The 23,355-nt window shown below is 44.8% G+C and overlaps 1 protein-coding gene across 1 annotated transcript in view; it reads left to right on the forward strand.

Annotated features, from left to right (window-relative positions):
* The window catches only part of abtb2b (ankyrin repeat and BTB (POZ) domain containing 2b), a 131,782-nt gene that overhangs the window by 86,818 nt on the left and 21,609 nt on the right, over window positions 1-23,355 (forward strand). Inside the window, exon 3 of the mRNA XM_084168946.1 lies at window positions 11,844-12,054. Within this exon, the coding sequence (XP_084025072.1) occupies window positions 11,844-12,054 (211 nt within the window). The remainder of the gene's footprint in view (window positions 1-11,843; window positions 12,055-23,355) is intronic.

A 23,355-nucleotide genomic window follows, 5' to 3' on the forward strand; every position in this document is an offset into this window, starting at 1 on the left:
AAAAGAGGACCTAGCCGTGAGCTACCAAACGATGGCTCTCTACCAGACGATTTGATCTCGCTCTCTGAGTAAATCATTTTAAAAAGGTTAACACTCGTAAAGCTGCAGGGCCAGACGATATTACAGGGCGTGTCCTCAGGGCATGTGCTGACCAGCTGGCAGGCGTCTTCACTGACATTTTCAACTTCTCCTTCTCCCAGTCTGTAATCCCCACGTTTCAAGCTGACTACCATCATTCCTGTTCCCCAAAACTCTAAGGCAACCTGTCACAAAGACTACCGCCCTGTAGCACTAACATCTGTAATCATGAAGTGCTATGAAAAGCTGGTCATGGCACACATCAACTATATCATCCCAGACACCCTGGACACACACCAATTTGCATACCGCCCCAACAGATCCACAGACAACACGATCTCAATTGCACTCCACAATTCCTTCTCCCATCTAGATAAGAGGAATACCTATGTGAGAATGCTTTTCATCAACTGCAGCTCAGCGTTCAACACCATAGTGCCCTCCAAGCTCGTCACCAAGCTCTGGACCCTGGGACTGAACACCTCCCTTGGACTTCCTGACGGGCTGACCCCAGATATCGAGGGTAGGCAACAACACCTTCGCCACACTGAGCCTCAACTCGGGGACCCCCCCAGGTGTGTGTGCTTAGCCTCCTTCTGTACTCCCTGTTTACCCAAGACTGCAGGGGGAGCAGGTGCAGTGGAGATGGTCAAGAGCTTCAAGGTCCTCAGCGTCCACACCACAGAGGACTTAACATGGTCCTCTCATACAAGCACAGTCGTAAAGAAGGCACGACAGCGCCTCTTCCCCCTCAGGAGACTGAATAGATTTGGCATGGCACCTCAAATCCTCAATTAATTTTACAGGTGTACCATCGAAAGCGTCCTGACTGGCTGTATCACCGCCTGGTATGGCAACTGCTCCGCCCACAACCGCAAGGTGGTGCTGACGGCCCAGCGCATCACTAGGGGCAAGCTCTCTTCCATGAGCTGTTCTCTCTGCTCCCATCCGGCAGGCGGTACCGGAGCATCGGGTCGAGGACCAGCACTCCGAAAGAGCCTATTTCCCCAGGCCGTAAGACTGTTGAATAGCATAAAACTGGTGAATAGCTGACGACCCCTGCCCTCCCTCTCTCCCACAGACTATCTGCACTGACTACCTGCACGGACTCAGGTCTCTACCTCTCAGCCACACACACCTACACTGACACTCTTCACATTCACGCATACACACATACCCACATACACACACTCTCAATCACTCCAGTACCCGCGCATAGGGTTGCAAAGCTACCAGTAATTTACCAAAGTTACCAGAATCTTCAGTAATTTGGGTAATTAACAGAAAATCTATGGCAATCTATCGTAACTTTGGTAATTTATTGCAGACACCTGTGAAAATCTGAAGTACCCAAAAGGGCCACTTGATGTCTTGTGATACCAAAATCCTGGTAGTTTACTGGTAATATACCCTCCCTTTGCAACCCTACCCCTACACATTGTAATAACAGTACTGGCACTGTTCTGACCTGTATATACTGTAAGACCTGTAACTGCGTTCTTGTGGTTCTTCTCTCGCAGTTCACATAAGTTTTATTTATTCTCTATATTACTACCTTTATTGTGTATTTTTGGGAAAGAGCTTGCAAGTTAAGCATTTCACTGTACTGTATCCTGTGCATGTGACAATAAAACTTGAAACACACACATACACACATACTCACACACACACACTCTGGCTGTTAGTCGGGTATTTAAGAAAAAAACACACACACACTCTTTCCCTCTCTGAGTGCACTCTTTGTGTAATGTATCTCCTGTGCTACGGCGCTGGTCTGAGCTCTCGGCTGGCACTCTACAGACCTCCACACACACATGGGGTTGGCACGCCTTGCCCAGGAGACAGGGCAGACACTGGGACATCTGTATGGAAGCAGCCAGCCCTCCTGGAGTCCTGGGCTGGACTGAATTGGACTTGGCTGACCGAGCGGGCGCACACACAAACTAAACATGGAGCCTTGTGGAGGGCAGTGTTTTTTTTTTTTTCTCAACCAGTGAGAAATAAAATAAAAAAGCTGGTGGATAGGGGAAATAGTTGTTTTTTATATTGTATTTAAGGGTATGCCACAATTCAAAAAAGGTTAATAACTCATGGTATATTTGCGTATACCAGTATACTAGGATAGAGTACGATGGCAACCATAAGTTAAAGCATGATCCTAAAGGTTACTACAAGCTTCACTCCGTTGGTCTATGTGTGTGCGAGCACGTGGGTGGAGTGGGATTTTTTGGAGTAGTGGACACCTTTTGGTAACATGATATAGCAGCAACAAAAAAAAGATGTGTATTTTAATTTTGTGAAAGCAAGGAAGAGTCATCTTCTCTTGCTATTAGTAGCTAGCTGGCAGCCTGGCAAAAAAATATAGCAAGATAGCTAGCCTTTTTAGCTTCCCACATCTCCATGTGAAATATCTGATTTATTCTGCCGGTGTAACCTTAAACATTATCCCAGTTTGATATGCTGCTTGTGTAGTCATTCCCATATCAGGTAAAACTAGAACGTCATCTTGTTTTGGTCACGGAGAAAAAAACACATGGCTAGCTAGTTGGCTACAGCAGATTCTACCATTTCACAGTAGCCTGTAATCACTAGTTATTACTTCTAAACAAAATACAATTTTGGGTGGATTCTGCAACACTCCGAATATTGCGTCTGCATAAAGCTTGTAGTAAGCTTAACATGACAAAAGCAGAGGGTGAGACAGGGACAGAAACGGAGAGAGACACAGAGAGGCAAAGTGAATAACATAATGAGGTAGGTTGGGGTAGTAGCTCATAATCCCCCTAAATCTTCTAGAATGTTCTTGCGAGCCACTGAGTAAACAAACAGAAGTAATTGTTGTAGCCAGAATCCCAGTTGTAAACCAGCGGCAACCCAAAGGGATTTAGCTGTGGCCCACCACTGGTTCTCCAATCCACCATTTGGTAAACACTGGTGTTTGTATAAGAGAATGGCTTTGTTAGTGGAACATGGCGTGCTTGACACAGGCAAACGCTAAAGGGATAGACTATGGGCTATATTTTCATACTACAGAAATGACCATAAACCTCAATATAATCTGGCAGAGTGATTTAATTACAAACTTTTATTCAACAATGTGCCATATAAACTTAGTTTACTAAACTTTAGTGAAATAAAAGCCTCCTTATAATGCACATTATTGAAGACAAGTTTCAAATGATCACACTGCCAGATTATAATGATGTTTATGGTATTTTTGGGACATTGCACAATGCTTTTGCACTACAAATAAAACATAGGATCACAGAGAGTTAGGCTACATGTGGCTTACATGTCTTTAATTGAGAATTCACATCAACAAATACCTTATGTTGTTATTTCCTTACCATTATATCTAGTACAGCCACAACATTGTGAACTAGTATCCTAGTAGCGGTACAACATAAGATTCTACCGCACCATACTCCTTTACCCTACTGTTACTGGGTGGGTTGGGTTGTTGACATGTTTTGAACAGAAACAGCCTCATTGGCTCCCACGTTCTGAGGCAGGAATCCATCCAATATTACTTGGAATCCAAGAATGCTGTATTTCATATCCTCCAGACCTGTGGAGCTGAGCCCTGGAGCCCCAGGGGATATATCAGGGCTGGGAAGCCAAGGAGACGCTCTCCATTCTGAGGTAGAATTCCTCCGAGCCCCCATGGAGGGGGCCGGTTGGTGGGAACACAATTGAGCCCTTCAGCTACAAGTAGGCTCTGGCTTTTTTTGGAGGACTTGCCTCCCTATAGTACCCCTTCCCCAGCCCCCCTCTCCTCCTGGCCTCCAGGCATCCTCCCACTCAACGGTGATCAGGTTAGAGATTAACCTATAGGGGTAATTATGTTAAATGTGTGCTACATGATCCAAAACATGACCCTGCCTCCCACCCCCCATTACTCTCTCCCCTTCCCTTTCCCCCTCACGACGCCTGGCCTACTGTGGCGTGAGTTTCACCAGTCCCCTCTTCCCTTAGACGCCCACCTCCTTGGTCATGCACTAGGATGTTATCTCGTTCCCCTACTCTGGGTACTACCGGGGAGGTTATCTGGTGTGTGTGTGCGTGCGTCTGTGTGTGCACATGTGTGGGTTTTTGTGTATGTATGCCTGTCAGTGGAGGCTCCTCAGAGGAGGAAGGGGATGACCATCATCAAAATGTAAATAGTTTTTAGATAAAACTATACTAAATATATTCACGTCACCAAATAATTGATTAAAACTCACTGTTTTGCAATGAAGGTCTACATTAGCCTCAAAAGCACTCTGGGGTAGCACTATGGTGTAGCAGGAGGACAGCTAGTTTCCGTCCTCCTCTGGGTACATTGACTACAAAACCTAGGAGGCTCATGGTTCTCACCCCCTTCCATAGACTTTGGGCTCCCGAGTGGAGCAGCTGTCTAAGGCACTGCATCTCAGTGCTTGAGGCGTTACTACAGACCCCCTGGTTCGATTCCAGGCTGTATCACAACCGGCCGTGATTGGGAGTCCCATAGGGCAGCGCACAATTGGCCCAGCATCGTCCGGGTTTGGCCGGTGTAGGCCGTCATTGTAAATATGAATTGGTTCTTAACTGACTTGCCTAGTTAAATAAAGGTAAAATAAAAAATAAATAAACATACTTACACTGTAATTATGACAAATTCCAGAGGACGTCCTCCAACCTATCAGAGCTTTTGCAGCATGAACTGACATGTTTTCCACCCAATCAATTGATCAGAGAATGAATCTAGTACTGAAAGCATAAGCTACAGCTAGCTACCACTGCAGTGCATAAAATGTGGTGAGTAGTTTTCTCAAAGAAAGATAAAGACAATAGTTGAACAGTTTTGAACAAATACATTTCTTCAAAACTGAAGGAGAAGAGAGAGAGAGAAAGCTTCCTATATTTCGTAGTATTTATTTTTACTTTCACTTACCTAGCTAGTGAATGCAGCTAGCTAGTTTAGCCTACACCTGGCTCAAACAGAGAGGGATGCTATGTTAGCTAGCTGGCTATGGCTATCCAACACTGGAACTCTTCCAAGTCAAGGTAAGCTTTTGGTTTTATTAATTTATTGCCACCGGGGCCCGCCGGTGTAACTGCTTGCTGTACACTATACTGCATGATTGTAGTGGGTTTATTAACACGTTAGTTCTAGTAGATAGCTATGTTGACTATGAAGTTAGGTGACAATGATGTAGGCAGTGGTTAGCGGTTAGCAGTTATGGTATGAAGGTTTTCGCCAGGTCAGAGACAGCTGTTGTATTGTGCACTGAAGTCCACAAGCGAAGGGAAAAGGTGAGAGGAGGAGAGCGCGTAGATGCGAGAAGGAATTATACAACGAGCATGTGGCTGCTATGAAAGTGAACTGTGTTTGCGGTGATCAGTGGTGTATTCATTCCGCGGATTCTGTTGAAAGACGTTTCTTAAACGGAAGCAAACGGAACGAAATGGGGATTAACATACCTGAATTTGTCCAATAGAAACTCTCATTTGCAACTGTTGAACTAATGATTATGCCTTAAATCAGCTAGATGCAAGAAAGAGTGTGTAAGACGGTATTGAATGGGTCACTGTATGGATTACAACATTTCTTATCTCGACCTGTTGTAGCAACCTCATGATGGGTATAGGGGACATTTGAGTATCATGTAGTAGCCTAAACCTATCGATGTTACATTGAGCTGGGTGAATGGAAAATGTATTACAGCTCATTTTAAAAAATGGTCTCCCTCTCATCTTAAATGGCACTGACCGCCACTGATACCTGTGTATCCCTGTGTATGTGTGTGGGTCTCTGTGAGTTTCACAGTGTACACACACAGGGGAAAGTCATCAGCTACTGAATGAACCGTCTCCATGTGGCGGTTTATGCCTACTCAGCTCCGAACGTGGGCGGACAAATAACTTAAAAAAAAAAAAAAAGATACTACTTCCATATGTACAGTGATTCCTCAATTAACAGTTTTGAGATTGTGCCGCAGGACTTAGAGGTAATTTGTGGTTTAGTACGTTACCCTGCGTCACTGCTTCATTGCTCCAGACCACCACAATGGGGAGTTAGAGCGCTGATTATGCTTTTGGGTCCCAAGGCGCTAATGTGTCTCTACCTGTCACGATCGTCTAGGAGTGAAGGAGACCAAAGCGCAGCGCGTTGAACGAACATGACTTTAATTGAAAAAGCACCGAAATACAAAACAAAAGACGACTCGTGAAGTCCACAGTACAACGACTGAAACACGGAACAATAACCCACAATGCCCACAAGAAAACATACAGAATAAATATGGCTCCCAATCAGAGATAACGAGCCGACAGCTGACACTCGTTACCTCCGATTGGGAGTCAATGACCAAACCTAGAAACACACACAACAGAACTACCAACATAGAAAATACCCAAAACCCAACAAAACACAATACACCCTGGCTCAAATACAAAAGTCCCGGAGCCAGAGTGTTACAGTACCCCCCCCCTAAAGGTGCGCACTCCGGGCGCACCAGCATACAGTCTCGGGGAGGGTCTGGGTGGGCGTCTGTCCACGGTGGCGGTTCTGGCCCTGGTCGTGGTCCCCACCCCACCTTAGTCACCACCCGCTTCCCTAGCCTCCTCCACATGACCACCCTCCAACTTACTCCACCTGGATTTAGGGGCAGCACCGGGCTAAGGGACAGCACCTGGCTAAGGGGCGGATCCTGGCTGGCTGGCTCTGGCGGATCCTGGCTGGACGGCTCATGGCAGGCTGAAGGATCTGGCTGCTCATGGCTGGCTGACGGATCTGGCTGCTCATGGCTGGCTGACGGATCTGGCTGCTCATGGCTGGCCGACGGATCTGGCTGCTCATGGCTGGCCGACGGATCTGGCTGCTCATGGCTGGCCGACGGATCTGGCTGCTCATGGCTGGCGGAAGGCTCTGGCTGATCCTGTCTGGCGGAAGGCTCTGGCTGATCCTGTCTGGCAGAAGGCTCTGGCTGATCCTGTCTGGCAGAAGGCTCTGGCTGATCCTGTCTGGCAGAAGGCTCTGGCTGATCCTGTCTGGCGGAAGGCTCTGGCTGATCCTGTCTGGCAGAAGGCTCTGGCTGATCCTGTCTGGCAGAAGGCTCTGGCTGATCCTGTCTGGCAGAAGGCTCTGGCTGATCCTGTCTGGCGGAAGGCTCTAGCGGCTCTGGTCTGGCGGACGGCTCTGATGGCTCATGGCAGACGGGCGGCTTTGCAGGCTTTAGGCAGACGGGCAGTTCAGGCGGCGTTGGGCAGACGGACAGTTCAGGCCCCGTTGGGCAGACGGCAGACTCTGGCCGTCTGAGGCGCACCGTAGGCCTGGTGCGTGGTGCCGGAACTGGAGGTACCGGGCTGAGGACACGCATCTCAGGGCTAGTGCGGGGAGAAGCAACAGGGCATGCTTGGCCCTGGGGACGCACCGTAGGCCTGATGCGTGGTGCCGGAACTGGAGGTACCGGGCTGAGGACACGCATCTCAGGGCTAGTGCGGGAGAAGCAACAGGGCATGCTTGGCCCTGGGGACGCACATAAGGCCTAGTGCGGAGAGCAGCAACAGGGCATGCTGGACCCTGGGGACGCACATAAGGCCTAGTGCGGAGAGCAGGAACAGGCCGGGCTGGGCTGGCGACGCGCACCGTATCTCTGGTGCGAGAGGCCGGAACAGGCCGGGCCGGGCTGGCGAAGCGCACCGTATCCCCGGTGCGTGGAGTAGGAACAGGCCGGGCTGGGCTGGCGACGCGCACCATATCCCTGGTGCGAGTGGCCGGAACAGGCCGGGCCGGGCTGGCGAAGCGCACCGTATCCCTGGTGCGTGGAGTAGGAACAGGCCGGGCTGGGCTGGCGACGCGCACCGTATCCCTGGTGCGAGTGGCCGGAACAGGCCGGGCTGGGCTGGCGACGCGCACCGTAGGCTTCGTATGAGGCTCAGGAACAGGCCGGGCTGGGCTGGCGACGCGCACCGTACACTTAGTGCGAGGGGCCGGAACAGGCCGTACCGTACTGGGGACACACACTACTGGCTGTACCTCGGGATTAGGAACGGGCCGGACCGGACTGGTTACACACCCCAGTACCTCTCGCCGTGCCTCTACACCTTCCTTCCCTGCCTTTCCCAGTCGCCCCCTTAACCTGGTAGCCTCCTGAATCCGTCCCTTCTCTGCCTCCGTCAGCCCCCTTAACCTGGTAGCCTTCTGAATCTGCCTTGTGGCAGCCTCCTGCTGCTCAGTCGCCCAAGCCATGTGCCCCCCCCCAAAAACGTTTTGGGGTTGCCTCTCGTCCTTCCGACGATGGCCCTGCCGATGCCGTTGCTCCTCTCGCCGTCGCCTCTCCACCGTCTCGTTCCATGGTCGGCGATCCATACCATCCAGGATCTCCTCCCAAGTCCAGGACCCTTTACCGTCCAACAGTTCCATCCATGTCCAGACCCTTTGCTCCTGGACGCGCTGCTTGGTCCCTTTATGGTGGGTTATTCTGTCACGATCGTCTAGGAGTGAAGGAGACCAAAGCGCAGCGCGTTGAACGAACATGACTTTAATTGAAAAAGCACCGAAATACAAAACAAAAGACGACTCGTGAAGTCCACAGTACAACGACTGAAACACGGAACAATAACCCACAATGCCCACAAGAAAACATACAGAATAAATATGGCTCCCAATCAGAGATAACGAGCCGACAGCTGACACTCGTTACCTCCGATTGGGAGTCAATGACCAAACCTAGAAACACACACAACAGAACTACCAACATAGAAAATACCCAAAACCCAACAAAACACAATACACCCTGGCTCAAATACAAAAGTCCCGGAGCCAGAGTGTTACACTACCTGAATGAATGCTGTCAATTAATGGGCAATATAAACCAGATAGAAACGGATAATTGTGCATGACTTCAAAAATGAATTTTAATTAACTGAATGATGAGGATTAAGAAGAAGAGGGTGATTGAACATAGAACAATAGTGTAAGAATTGCTTTTCCACTCTCCCACACGCACACCTGAAAAAATACACATATTTTTCTGTTTCTACTTCATCAGAAGAAGCTGTAACTGGACTGTAGCATATTACTTACTAAAACTGTTGTTACACTAAGGTTTTTATTCTAAGTGAAACGAAAATGTTCAGTTATATTCCATGATATTCTTAAAATATATGTGTTGACTGAATATAAGCAGCAAATGATGTCTGCTAAATAAGCAAGTTGATAGCGCAGTCATATAGCCTCGGCACATACACATACAAATGACAACTACATCACACCTGCCCAGACTCACCTGCTCACAGCCCCATCTCCAGCGCCCGCATCACTCTCCGCCACATGGCCTCAAACTCTACCCATAACTTTTGGACTTTATAACATTCCCAGAAGGCATGGATTATTGTAACCTAATTTAAAATGAACCTGCTAATCTAATTTAATTTACTGCAGGCCTAAGACCTATGTGTTTAACCTTCTGAATGAATGATTATATTGAAGATAGAAGCCACCTCTTAATGAGTTCCGAGAGCCGATACGTTAACCAACAAAATAATATAAATGTATTTAGCCTAATTGTTTTTATGACTACAGACAGTAGGCTATTATTCCTATTTTCCTGCTTTAATTAATTTGTCTGCATGTCTATTCAACATTTGGCTAAAAAGAAACCATGCCATGAATTAAGAACGATATTATTATTTTTTCACAATGCAATGTGGCGCATTGACAACTCAAATCGCTTTGAAGAGCCTTCTAATATTAGATAACAAATAAATATACTAAAACAATAACTTCAAAAACAGTCCATTCATCACTGGATTTCTTCAAATTGTTGTGCAGGAAAAGGATGTCACCCACCGTGCCTGGTTGCAGGCTCGCAGCTGGCTTCTCTCTGAAACCACACATCCATCTGTAGGTGATGCTTTATCTTTTGGAACCACACAATTACCAGATGGACAGTAGGCCTCTTGAAGCAATAGAGAAACTCAACAAGATCCACAAGTATTCTTCCACAATAGCTGGCCTTATGTTATCTGCAGTTTTGAGCTGCACTGTCCCACTCCGTGGTGGATAACATGTAATGGGTTGTAAGGCACAAGTATCCTACTTTTCGAAAATCGTCAGTCCACATGTCAAGTGTAATTGCGCCATTGTAATTACCCAAGTTCTCTCTCAACTCCGGGACCACCCACCGGCTGATTTTTTTTTTGCCTGATGCAGGACTCTAGTGCGATAGGAGAGAGACTGATTGAAATATTCACACCTCCATTCATTTACAAAAGGATAGTCTAATAGCTCGGCTAGGTGTGAAAAATCCCCCAATTGGTGACAAAGTTTAGACTACCGATAGTCAGTCAGTCAGAGTTGAGTCCTATTGTAAAGTGTAGCCTAATGGCCAAAAAAGGGCCAACTTGCAATGTCGTCTAAAGTTTTTGATCGTGTTTGATCATCCTGTGGTGGCCGAGAGGAGGGTGAGCGTCTAGTCTGACTATGCCAGGGATCTAGGACCGCCTCGGAGTTCGCCCTGGAGTTCCGGACCATTGCGGCCTCCACCGGATGGAACGAGTCGGCTCTGGTCACCGTTTTCTGCAGCGGACTGCAGGAGGGAAGTACTGTTTCACTGTACTTCCCAAACACCGTTTTGCACTGCTTGTAACCCACCTAAATCCAGATTAATAAAGTTTAAAAAACGATGTCTCTCTAGCCAACACTCTCAAGATGGAATCAAAGGGATAGTGGGAAGTTGAAATCCACCAGTGAGACCTGACTTCTCACCTACCATTTGTTGGTTGAATTATCTCAATAACCATGAAGCTACATTGACCCTGGTGACTGGTGTAGTCTCACTGCACTTAGCCAGGGAATGGGAGTACTGTCTATCACGCTGACCCAAACCAAACTCTGTTGGCTCAGATAGTTTATTTTCACATTGTCCTATTCAGCACAGTTCTAGCAACTATATGATGGATGTGTGTAAACAGGCCAGCTCAGTACAGCTTAGTTTGGCACCACTCAGTTCAGCTCAGTGTTGTGTGACTAGTCCATTGTCTGACTAGTCCATTAAGTGTGTACGTCACTAGTGATGAATGATTGTTTAGACTGAGTTGGTCTGGCTGTGCTTACTGGTAATGGCACTACTAATCAGTTAAGGAAAGAAAGGAATGTAATGGGTTAAGGAAAGAAAGGGGAAATCCTTGCTGGATGGCGTGGCTTTGGGGGCCAATGCTGAGTACTGCTGTGGTGGTAGATGTACTTACTTATTTTCCACCATAATTTGCAAATAAATTCATAAAAAATCCTACAATGTGATTTTCTGGATTTTCTTTTCTCATTTTGCCTGTCATAGTTGACGTGTACCTATGATGAAAATTACAGGCCTCTCTCATCTTTTTAAGTGGGAGAACTTGCACAATTGGTGGCTGACGAAATACTTTTTTCCCCCACTGTAAGTCGCTCTGGATAAGAGCGTCTGCTAAATATGTAAAATGTAAATGTAAAAAATGTTGCGCAACAAGAGCTCATGGGCTCTCATGAAGTGTTTGATTAGATTTTCGAGACATTTTCATTGATGTCAGAGTTATTAGAGGGACAATAGAGTGCTGAGTACCAGTCAGTTAGCAAGTTTGGTAGGCTACTAATGACCATCAGCAGCATCAGATCTTGGTGAAGCCTAATTATCGTGACTAAACGGTCACTTGGAATTTGACTGCCTTCGTCACCGCCGGTGTGGCGGTAATACGGTCAACGCAACAGCCCTTATATCACCTTCACCCTCATCATCTCCCTCCCCATGTCTCTTTCCTAGGTGACCTGGTGTCCAGAGCCATGCACCACATGCAGCGTTTGAGCTCCGTACGCCCGGGGCTCAGCCCGGCCCGCCACACCCGGCCCCAACAGATTGTCTCCTGGTTGCCCGACGCCCTACACACCCTCTATTACTTCCTCCGCTGCCCACAGATGGAGTCCATGGAGAACCCCAACCTAGATCCACCCAGGATGGCCCTCAGCAAGGAGAGGTAGGGGTTAGAAAATGGAGGATGGACGTTTGTATACGCACTCTCTCACACACACACACACACACACACACACAGAGACACACGTTTCATGCAAACACTCTCTCTTTCTTTCTTTCTCTCTCAGATACACACTGTCAAAAAGTTAGGGACATTTCAAAACAGAGCTATCTAGATGCAGAAATACAACAATAAACATATGAGTACAACAATAAACATATGAGTCTGTGACTGACACTGTTTCATTAAGAACTGAGAAAAGGCAAAGATGGCTACCCACAGTTCTCTCTTACACAGCTCACATTCACAAAGTACAGCACTTTATTAAAGAGCTCTAATCAACTTGTCATTAACTTTCTGATAACCCCTCCTCTTCCCACCAACCATTCACAACAGAGTCTACAAGCTTTTTATTCAGGTGCTAATGCTAGATGGGAGGGACAGGTAGTCATTACAGGTGTAAATGTTAGTCTACTGTAGACTATTTGAAAGATGTGAATTAGAGGAAGGGTTAGTGTATTTTAAGAGGTGCTAATGGGTTTTAACCCTGTCAGTGGCTCTTTTCATCTCTTATGGCTGGCTTCCCGGCTTTGAAGTTGAGGTCAAGGTAATTGTATGTTTTTAGAGTTATCTAATTGGTAGTGTCTGATTTAGTTTATTAGTAGTGTCTGAACAGGTATAGGCCTATAGCTGATTTGTGAGAGATTAGAGGTTCCATGACCATGTTGATAAATTGAACGCAGGCAGAGCTGAATGGTATGTGCTTATTGGACATTTCTCATCTGGTTTTGCCTCAGGACTCAAATTAAACCTGGTTGTCTCAGTCACGACCCAATATTCGCACTGTAAAAAGCCCTGCCAAAATGCAATCTGGAAAACTATTTTTAATACTATATTGATAGTAAATGTAGGAAGTATATGACAAGAGAACACCTTTTTTTTTATGACGATTGTTAGTAAGCTCACTGGTTTAAGACCACAAAATCAACCAAAAAGTGCTGATAATAGTCTATATTGAAAATACTGTAATAAAAAAAAAAAAAATGTAGGTACATTTTATACACACTTTATACATGGTTTTAGTCATTTAGGTTGAGACTAAATAAATAAAAATAAGATAATCACTGCTCAAATAGGCCCTGTAGAGCAGTGGTTCTCTCTGGAGGTTACTGCTTGTGTTGTACGTGTGCCACTGAAAACAGGGCGTCGACTAGGACTGGCTCACTACTGAGTCCACTATTTCCTGTCCTCCAGTAAGACGTGATAAAAGGCTGTATAAATATCAGCTCGCGTTGCTCATGTGGTCATTATTAAACTACATGTTGGTTCCCTTAGGTTGGTTTTCCAAGGTTCATGGATATGTTAGGGAAATAATGGGTGAAATTAGAAAGACAACGTTTTGAACCTGGTACATTTTAGGGTGGGAGGTGTGATGGTGTGTGAGTGTATGTGTTCATGTCTTCATACGTACAAGTGTCCTTCCTAAGTATTTCTATGCTATAGAGGTGAGGCCTGCCACGTGTGTGTGTGTGTGTATGTTTAAAATGTCAGGAGAAATTGCTCCCGTATGTTCAAGGGTTAATGACACACTTAAGACAGATGTATGGTGAGCTGTGTAAAGGTTTCGATGCACTCATGCATACAAAGTGGATGCTGCTCTCACTCACTACTCTAGTGTTTTTAGGCGTGTCGATCTCCGACTGGGTTCACACTGGTTTAATCAGTGTTGTTTTTTAACATCATTTCAATACAATTTTGTTGAACCAACGTGGAATAGATGTTGAATTGATGTCTGTGCCTAGGGGACTGTGTGTGTTTTTTATTTGTGTTTATGATTGTACATGCATCCATGGGAGTGTTTGTGTTTGGGTATGGTAGGAGCAGTGTGTGTGTGTGTGTGTGTGTGTGTGTGTGTGTGTGTGTGTGCTCCCTGAGTAGGGTTGTAAAGGGAGGGTATATTACTGGAAAATTACTGGGGGGGGGGGGGGCAATGCAACCAGTCATGATGCTCTCGATGGTGCAGCTGTAGAACCTTTTGAGGATCTGAGGACCCATGCCAAATCTTTTCAGTCTCCTGAGGAGGAATAGGTTTTGTTGTGCCCTCTTCACGACTGTCTTGGTGTGCTTGGACCATGTTAGTTTATTGGTGATGTGGACACCAAGGAACTTGAAGCTCTCAACTTGTTCCACTACAGCCCCATCAATGAGAATGGGGGCGTGCTTTGTCCTCTCCTTTTTCCTGTAGTCCACAATCATCTCCTTTGTCTTGATTACGTTGAGAGAGAGGTTGTTGTCCTGGCACCACACGGCCAGGTCTCTGACCTCCTCCCTATAGGCTGTCTCGTCGTTGTCTGTGATCAGGCCTACCACTGTTGTGTCATCGGCAAAATGAATGATGGTGTTGGAGTCGTGCCTGGCCATACAGTCATGAGTGAACAGGGAGTACAGGAGGGGATTGAGCACGCACCCCTGAGGGGCCCATGTGTTGAGGATCAGCGTGGCGGACATGTTGTTACCTACCCTTACCAACTGGGGGCGGCCCGTCAGGAAGTCCAGGATCCAGTTGCAGAGGGAGGTGTTTAGTCCTAGGGTACTTAGCTTAGTGATGAGCTTTGAGGGCTCTATGGTGTTGAACGCTGAGCTGTAGTCAATGAATAGCATTCTCACGTAGGTGTTCCTTTGGTCCAGGTGTGAAAGGGCAGTGTGGAGCGCAATAGAGATTGCATCATCTGTGGATCTGTTGGGGCGGTATGCAAAATAGAGTGGGTCTAGAGTTTCAGGGATAATGGTGTTGATGTGAGCCATGACCAGCCTTTCAAAGCACGTGAGTGCTACGAGTCGGTAGTCATTTAGGCAGGTTACCTTAGTGTTCTTGGGCACAGGGACTATGGTGGTCTGCTTGAAACATGTTGGTATTACAGACTCAGACAGGGAGAGGTTGAAAATGTCAGTGAAGACACTTGCCAGTTGGTCAGCACATGCTTGGAGTACACGTCCTGGTAATCCGTCTGGCCCTTCGGCCTTGTAAATGTTGACCTGTTTAAAGGTCTTACTCACATCAGCTACGGAGAGCGTGATCACACAGTCGTCCGGAACAACTGATGCTCTCATGCATGTTTCAGTGTTACTTGCCTCAAAGCGCGCATAGAAGTAATTTAGCTCGTCTGGTAGGCTCGTGTCACAGGGCAGCTTGCGGCTGTGCTTCCCTTTGTAGTCTGTAATATTTTGCAAGCCCTGCCACATCCGACGAGCGTCGGAGCTGGTGTGGTACGATTCGATCTTAGTCCTGTATTGACGCTTTGCCTGTTTGATGGTTCGTCGGAGGGCATAGCGGGATTTCTTATAAGCTTCCAGGTTAGTGTCCCGCTCCTTGAAAGCGGCAGCTATGAGGGTTTCAGCATGAAATCTCCTTCAAAAAACGTTTATTTATTTTACTATGTCAATATGTATTTGTTGTGAATGTTTTGTCATCAGACTGGTGGCAGTTGTGGAAAAAGTTGGAAGAGTTGCAAAGTTAGTTGAAAATAATGGCATTGTTGATTAGATGCTTTTCCCATTAATTAGGCTATTTTCTCTTGAACAGTATGGTCTATCTACTAGAAACTCATGGACAATATGGACACAGACATAATAAATGAACACTTTATATGATTTTATATATACAAATTACCAAAGTTACGATAGCCATATATTTTCTGCTAATTACCAAATGTACTGTAGATTCTGGTAACTTTGGTAAACTACCAGTAGCTTTGCAACCCTGAGACACACACACATCTGCTCCAGCTGTCTCCCATACTGTACCTGCGTGTGTTAATAGTGAACAGACACACTGTGAAAGAGCACATATGCTCTCCTCATTATCAAAGAGAAAGGAACACCACACACAACTCCCCATACCTAGGGCTTTGTGTGTGTGTGTGTGTACAATTAGTACCTCTCAATAATTATAGTGTGATGCCACCATAATTCTCTCTTTCTGTTTCTCTCGCTTGTTCTCGTTCTCTCTCACTCTTTCTCTTTCTCTCTCTCTCTCTCTCTCTCTCTCTCTCTCTCTCTCTCTCTCTCTCTCTCTCTCTCTCTCTCTCTCTCTCTCTCTCTCTCTCTCTCTCTCTCTCTCTCTCTCTCTCTCTCTCTCTCTCTCTCTCTCTCTCTCTCTCTCTCTCTCTCTCTCTCTCTCTCTCTCTCTCTCTCTCTCTCTCTCTCTCTCTCTCTCTCTCTCTCTCTCTCTCTCTCTCTCTCTCTCTCTCTCTCTCTCTCTCTCTCTCGAAGCATTTTGTTGTAAACTCTAACCATAACTCTGTGTGGCCCAAGACATTTGAGCAGACCCCAACTCTACTCAACACGTCTTCTTATCACAGGAACATAATTAATTCAACATTCAACAGACAATGCGGTGAAAGCATTGGTTTGTGTGCTTCAGAGGAGAAAGGCTGTTACAGTTTTTCTCGATTGCTAAGACACATTTCTTGAAACCTTCACCCATTTTCTCAAAACTTTAAACACAAAACCAAATCTTCAAACTACATTCATAATACCCCTGACTCTTCTGGCAAAATCAAACAATCGCCTCAAAACCATTTAATCTGTGCTCAAAATCAAACAATTATTTCAGATCATACACACAGCTAGTCAATATATAAACACTACAGACCGTTCATTAGACACTACATCAAAAAATGGAGAACACAGCGTCCAGGGCATGTAGTTACAGATTTTATTTTTACATTGTGTATAGTAAACGCATTTTGCAATTAAAACAAAAAGTATAGTAATCACAGCTTAGTACAGTGAAAATATTGTATACTGTAAGTACTGCAAGTAATACAGTATTGAATGTCTGTATATTCAGCACTAGCATAAAAATACAGTAGTCCAACTGCAAAAGCCCAAAGAACAAAGAACTCTCTAAATGAAAAGCACATTACAGTACACTCAAAAATGTTGTGCAACTGTGAAATCAAAGTCAATGAGAGATTCATTCTGCCTCAGCATCATGTCTTTGTCCTGCTTCCCTCATTGTCATTCCATGAACAACAACATGATCTATCACAGTTGCTCGAATGTCTTCTGAAATTACTGTTCTTGGTCTTGCTCTTCCTCGTCCTCGTACTCTTCCTCCTCGTCCACCACCTCTTACACGTACTCTTCCTCCTCTGCCTCTCAGATTGTTTCCATCCATTGTTGGTATCAACATTCAACGCACCTGTGCCACCTGTGCACTCTGAACTGGCTTATATTCTGTACAATTGGTTTGATCACATCATCAGAAACAAGTGTGAACAATTTGGAATTGTTGTGTGTAAACGATGACAACTGTGTTGTAGTTGTGTTTAACTTTTGCTGCCTGTGTTTACCATTTTGTAACACAAGTGCATCACAGTGTGAAATATGTTTTAGTGAGTGAGAATGTGTTTAGAGTTTTGCATAAAGACAAATGGGTTTAGGCCGCTGAGCATTTGTTTCAGAGAATGGGGTTTAGTGTTTCAGAAAAACTGTAATGTGTGTGTTTGTGTGCGTCTGTTACAAGTGTGTGTGTGTGTGTTTGTGCATTATTTTGTACGTGTGTGTGTGTGTGTGTGGTATGGTTTACTACCACACTGAGTCATCCCACTAAATATCTTTAATGTCAACAACAACTTTCATCAGTGAGAGATGTTAATGACCAATTTTCTGTACCCTTTCTTTACCCCTCCCCTCCCAAACCAATCATGTCTGCTTCCAAAGCGTGAGTAATTCCACTCCCCAGACCACCCTAGACACACACACACACACACACACACACACACACACACACACACACACACACACACACACACACACACACACACACACACACACACACACAGGCTCTAGCTGTACAAAGTGAGTGTGTCTAATTGGACAAGGTGTAGTGATGATAAAGAGTGGGGAGAAAAAGTTGCCTCTAAACACTAATACAGGGTCAAATATTTTTCATTCTTGTAATGGTTACATTTATGTGTGGGAGCAAGGTAATCTGATCCTAGATCTGTGATTGAGGGAATCTTAATATGGTTAACCCCAAGATCTGAGTCTGTCTCGTTATTAGATTGCGCTCAGATCTGTTGTAGTTGTAATGGACACAGCTCTACATAAGTCCAGACACGTGCCGTGTACAGATCAGAAGCCAGTTAAACTCGGCCCTATTTGTATTGCCATCTCATTCAGAGGCAGTCTCAGAACTCTCATCTGGGATCAGTCTTAGCTACAGTGAAGCCCACTCTCAGGCTGTGTACAGATTGGCTCTATATCTAGGATCTCTGATCTAAGATCAGCCCTGGAGGGGTAGGATGAGGAGTCAGGGGTTAGGGTGCACACAACTTACTCTGATAAGCCTGCATTGGCTTTATTACAATGTAAAATACACTGATAATGGAAAGTATTCAGACCCCTTCCGTTTTTCCACATTTTGTTACGTTACAGCCTTATTCTAAAATTGATTAAATAAAACACTTTCCTCATCAATCTACACACAATACCCGATAATGACAAAGTGAAAACATTTACATTACATTTACGTCATTTAACAGGTTATTAGAGTGCAAAATTATAAAAAATAAAAAACATAAATATCTTATTTACATAAGTATTCAGACCCTTTGCAATGAGACTCGAAATTGAGCTCAGGAGCATCCTGTTTCCATTGATCATCCTTGAGATGTTTCTACAACTTGATTGGAGTCCATCTGTGGTAAATTAAATTGATTGGACATGATGTGGAAAGGCACACACCTGTCTATATAAGGTCCCACAGTTGACCGTGCATGTCAGAGCAAAAACCAAGCCATGAGGTCGAAGGAATTGTCCGTAGAGCTCCGAGACAGGATTGTGTTGAGGCACAGATCTGGGGAAGGGTACCAAAAAAATTCTGCAGCATTGAAGGTCCCCAAGAACACAGTGGCCGAAGAAGTTTGGAACCACCAAGACTCTTCTTAGAGCTGGCCGCCCGGCCAAACTGAGCAATCGGGGTAGAAGGGCCTTGGTCAGGGAGGTGATCAAGAACCCGATGGTCACTCTGACAGAGCTCCAGAGTTCCTCTGTAGAGATGGGAGAACCTTCCAGAAGGACAACCATCTCTGCAGCACTCCATCAATCAGGCCTTTATGGTAGAGTGGCCAGACGGAAGCCACTCCTCAGTAAAAGGCACATGACAGCCTGCTTGGAGTTTGCCAAAAGGCACCTAAAGGACTCTCAGACCATGAGAAACAAGATTCTAGTCTGATGAAACCAAGATTGAACTCTTTGGCCTGAATGCCAAGCGTCACATCTAGAGGAAACCTGGCACCATCCCTACGGTAAAGCATGGTGGTGGCAGTATCATGCTCTGGGGATGTTTTTCAGCGGCAGGAACTGGGAGACTAGTCAGGATCGAGGCAAAGATGAACAGAGCAAAGTACAGAGAGGTCCTTGATGAAAACCTGCTCAGAGCGCTCAGGACCTCAGACTGGGACGAAGTTTCACCTTCCAACAGGACAACGACCCTAAGCACACAGCCAAGAGAACGCAGAAGTGGTTTCGGGACAAGTCTCTGTATGTCCTTGATTGGCCCAGCCAGAGACTACAACCCGATCGAACATCTCTGGAGAGACCTGAAAATAGCTGTGCAGCGACGCTCCCCATACAACCTGACAGCGCTTGAGAGGATCTGCAGAGAAGAATGGGAGAAACTCCCCTTAATACAGGTGTGCCAAGCTTGTAGTGTCATATCCAAGAAGACTCGAGGCTGTAATCGCTGCCAAAGGTGCTTCAAGAAAGTACTGAGTAAAGGGTCTGAATACTTAAGGGGTATTGTGTGTAGATCGATGAGGAAAAAAATTAATGTAATCTGGTAGGAATTGTGAATAATAATAATAATAATAATAATAATAATAATAATAATAATAATAATAATAATTATTATTATTATTATTATTATTATTAATTATTACATTTGTAAAAATTATCTCAGTGCATAGCATTTAAAATACACTTTTCTTTTTTTTTGGGACACAACTAGACAGGGCATCTGACACAAAGAACACAGGTGACTTTACAAGGGACAAGGACACCAAGGAGCACATCTATCAACAGAAAGCCATCCTAAAGAGAAAGGCCTTTAGGTCTATCAATTTTAAAGGAGCTCAGAGTCTGTGTTAGCTCCCCATTCATGCTGCACAGAAGTTAACACACTAGAATAATGCAACACGGCATGTAGAAATGTTGAAACTGTTCGCAAAACAATGGCCATACAGGCTAGCACACTTTACATTGCAAGACGATACCGGTAGCTTTCAGCTTTAACTGTAGGCTACCTTTCCTTGCTAGCTTACAGCTGAAGCAAACATAATATGCTAACCATAATGCAAAATCAGCTAAAACAAGCTCAATAACACAATCCTTTTGAATAATATGCATTCACCTGTATTTTGTATAGACCTAGGCTACATCTCGATTTACCCAGTTTATCAATAGAGATTTACCATTCAAATAAATGATTACCATTATGTTGTTTTGTAGTTAGATTGGTAAAAAACAAAGTCAAATTGATTGTATAATGTATTCATTAATGCATACAAGACTGTCTCTAAAAAATATACATACAAATTGTCAAATGTAATGATATTTAACTCAAAAGATGCCCAACGATTGAACAGAGCAGTAGCTGAGATTATCTGTCTGGGTCAAGTGCCATTCTGTGACTTTGGCTAATGTCTTATTTTTCTTTGTTTTGGTATCAAGTATCGTGATGGTATCGTGTATCGTGATACTAAACATGGTATCGAAGTCGAAATTCTGGTATCGTGACAACACTAGTGTGGGGGGTAGTGTTTGGAGGCAAGCGGGTCAGTGGAGTATCCGTCATGTTATCTAGTTTCAGTCCAAAGCGGGCATCAGGCCTTGGGGTCGGGGGTGAACTTGAGCCCCTATCAAACACACAGGTCAGACAGAGGGCACACCGGTTACTGTGAAAGGTGGGGGCTGGTTTGTGTGTGTGTGTGTATATATGTGTGTTGTTCTGGGGTAACATGGTGATGGGGACAGATTGGGAGGGTGATGATGGGTGGGGTACATACAGACAGACACGCTCTGTCTAATTTCCTGTGTGGGTCACTGGCAGGGGTGTGTATACACACCGATGCACGCACACACTCACTCACGCGTGCAAGGACAAACGTGCACACACACACACCATTCTTGTCTTAAAACTGCTGAGAGTGTCCAGTTTCGGGCCTCTGGTTCAGATACGAGAGGGCCATAAATGAAGCAGAACATTCAATAAACCAGGATAGTGGGATTTGTTTCCTTTTATACCACACCCGTGGGAATGTGGAACAGGTTTCTGATTGGTTTAATCTAGAGAGCAGCTTTTTGGTGAATCAATAAGAGTGTTTAGTATTGGAGATGAAAATGCTTGATTGAAATGGCTCTGGGCTGAGAGCCAGAGTGTTGTTTGTGCTGTTATATCTAATATGCTGTAAAGTGGCTCAGAGTAGAGTGATCCTGGTTACAATTATGGATACACACACATGCACAGTTTATGTATTTGCACCAAAGAAAACAAGTGATAGACAACAAGAAAATGAAAATACAAGTAATGAAGGTGTGCAGGTGTGGTTGGAAGTTGAAGGGTTTATAGGAAAACCACACCACAAAAAAACAATATACATAAGTACAAAAAATAAAAAAGGTATGTTAAAACAGATAGCAAAACCAACTAATTATGAATGTATAAATTAATTTATCAATGATCTTGTAAAAAATATAATAATATTTGTTTTGTTTAAATGTGTATGTGCATGTGAGAGTTAGGCCATATGGAGGAGATTACTGATTAGTTTGGTTCATCAGGCTGATCCCCAGTCTTCGTTTGAAGTTATTGAGGGATGATGATATTTTGGCAATGTGAAGATAAGAATTCCAGAGAATGGTACTTCTATATCTGATAGAGAATTGTGAGGTGCGGCAGTGGGAAGGGTGAACGTTATCGCAGTGTCTTATGGTATATAAATTGATTTTAGAATTAGTTGCAGACACCCACACACACATACTTGCCCCCCCTGTAGCTCAGTTGGTAGAGCATGGTGCTTTCAACGCCATGGTTGTGGGTTCGTTTCCCACAGGGGGCCAGTATGAAAATGTATGCACTCACTAACTGTAAGTCGCTCTGGATAAGAGCGGGGGGGGGTAGATCATGACCCCTCCAATATTAGAAACAGTCAATTTGACCCCTCCAATAATATACCATGATGAGTTTGATTGATTGTCCCACTGTAAAGCGCCAGGCAGCAATGATTTGAACCCCCAACTGTAAAACCTGAAAAAGAGTTGAGCACAGCTTGTAAGGAGAACTGGAGAAACGCGCTGGAAAAAGCTGGAAACCTCTTTCCGTTCTCATCGGTCTGCAATGTATTGCTTTGGCCTGCAGTAACAGTTCAGCAGCGCGCACTACCCGCTCTCTCTCTTTCTCTTTGTGGTGTTTGCTAAAGAGAGGTAGCTACAGTACACTGAACAAAAAATATAAATGCAACATGCAACAATTTAAAAGATTTTACTGAGTTACTGTTCTTATAAGGAAATCAGTCAATTGAAATTCATTAGGCCCTAATCTATGGATTTCACATGACTGGGACTACAGATATGCATCTGCTGGTCACAGATACCTTAAAAAAAGGTATGGGCGTGGATCAGAAAACCAGTCAGTATCTGGGGTGACCACCATTTGCCTCATGCAGCGCTACACATCTCCTTCGCATTGAGTTTATCAGGCTGTTGATTGTGGCCTGTGGAATGTTGTCCCCCTCCTCTTCAATGGCTGTGAGAAGTTGCTGGATATTGGCGGAAACTGGAACACACTGTCGTACACGTTGATCCAGAGCATCCCAAACATCCTCAATGGGTGACATGTCTGGTCTTGATTACAGATCCTTACAACATGGGGCCGTGCATTATCATGCTGAAACATGAGGTGATGGCGGTGGATGAATGGAAAAAGTAGCTAGTGCCCTAAATAGAAGTTCCATCACCAAAGAGGAGAAAAGTGCATGACATGGGTGAATGCACCAATTTGTAAGTCGCTATGGATAAGAGCGTCTGCTAAATGACGTAAATGTAAATAAGTTCATTTTTGGGAGTGCAGAGGACTGTAAGTAAATTAATGAATGGCTAGCTAGCTAACTACACTGTATAATTCATACTATGGTACTATGTAGTCAGCTAGCTAGCTATACATATTGCCAGCCAGTAAATCAATTATTTAGCTAATAAAAGCAGAATCTAATTAATATTAATAAGCTAACCCCATCA

Source organism: Coregonus lavaretus (assembly GCF_964263955.1).
Source record: "Coregonus lavaretus genome assembly, chromosome: 9".
Taxonomy (NCBI): domain Eukaryota; kingdom Metazoa; phylum Chordata; class Actinopteri; order Salmoniformes; family Salmonidae; genus Coregonus; species Coregonus lavaretus.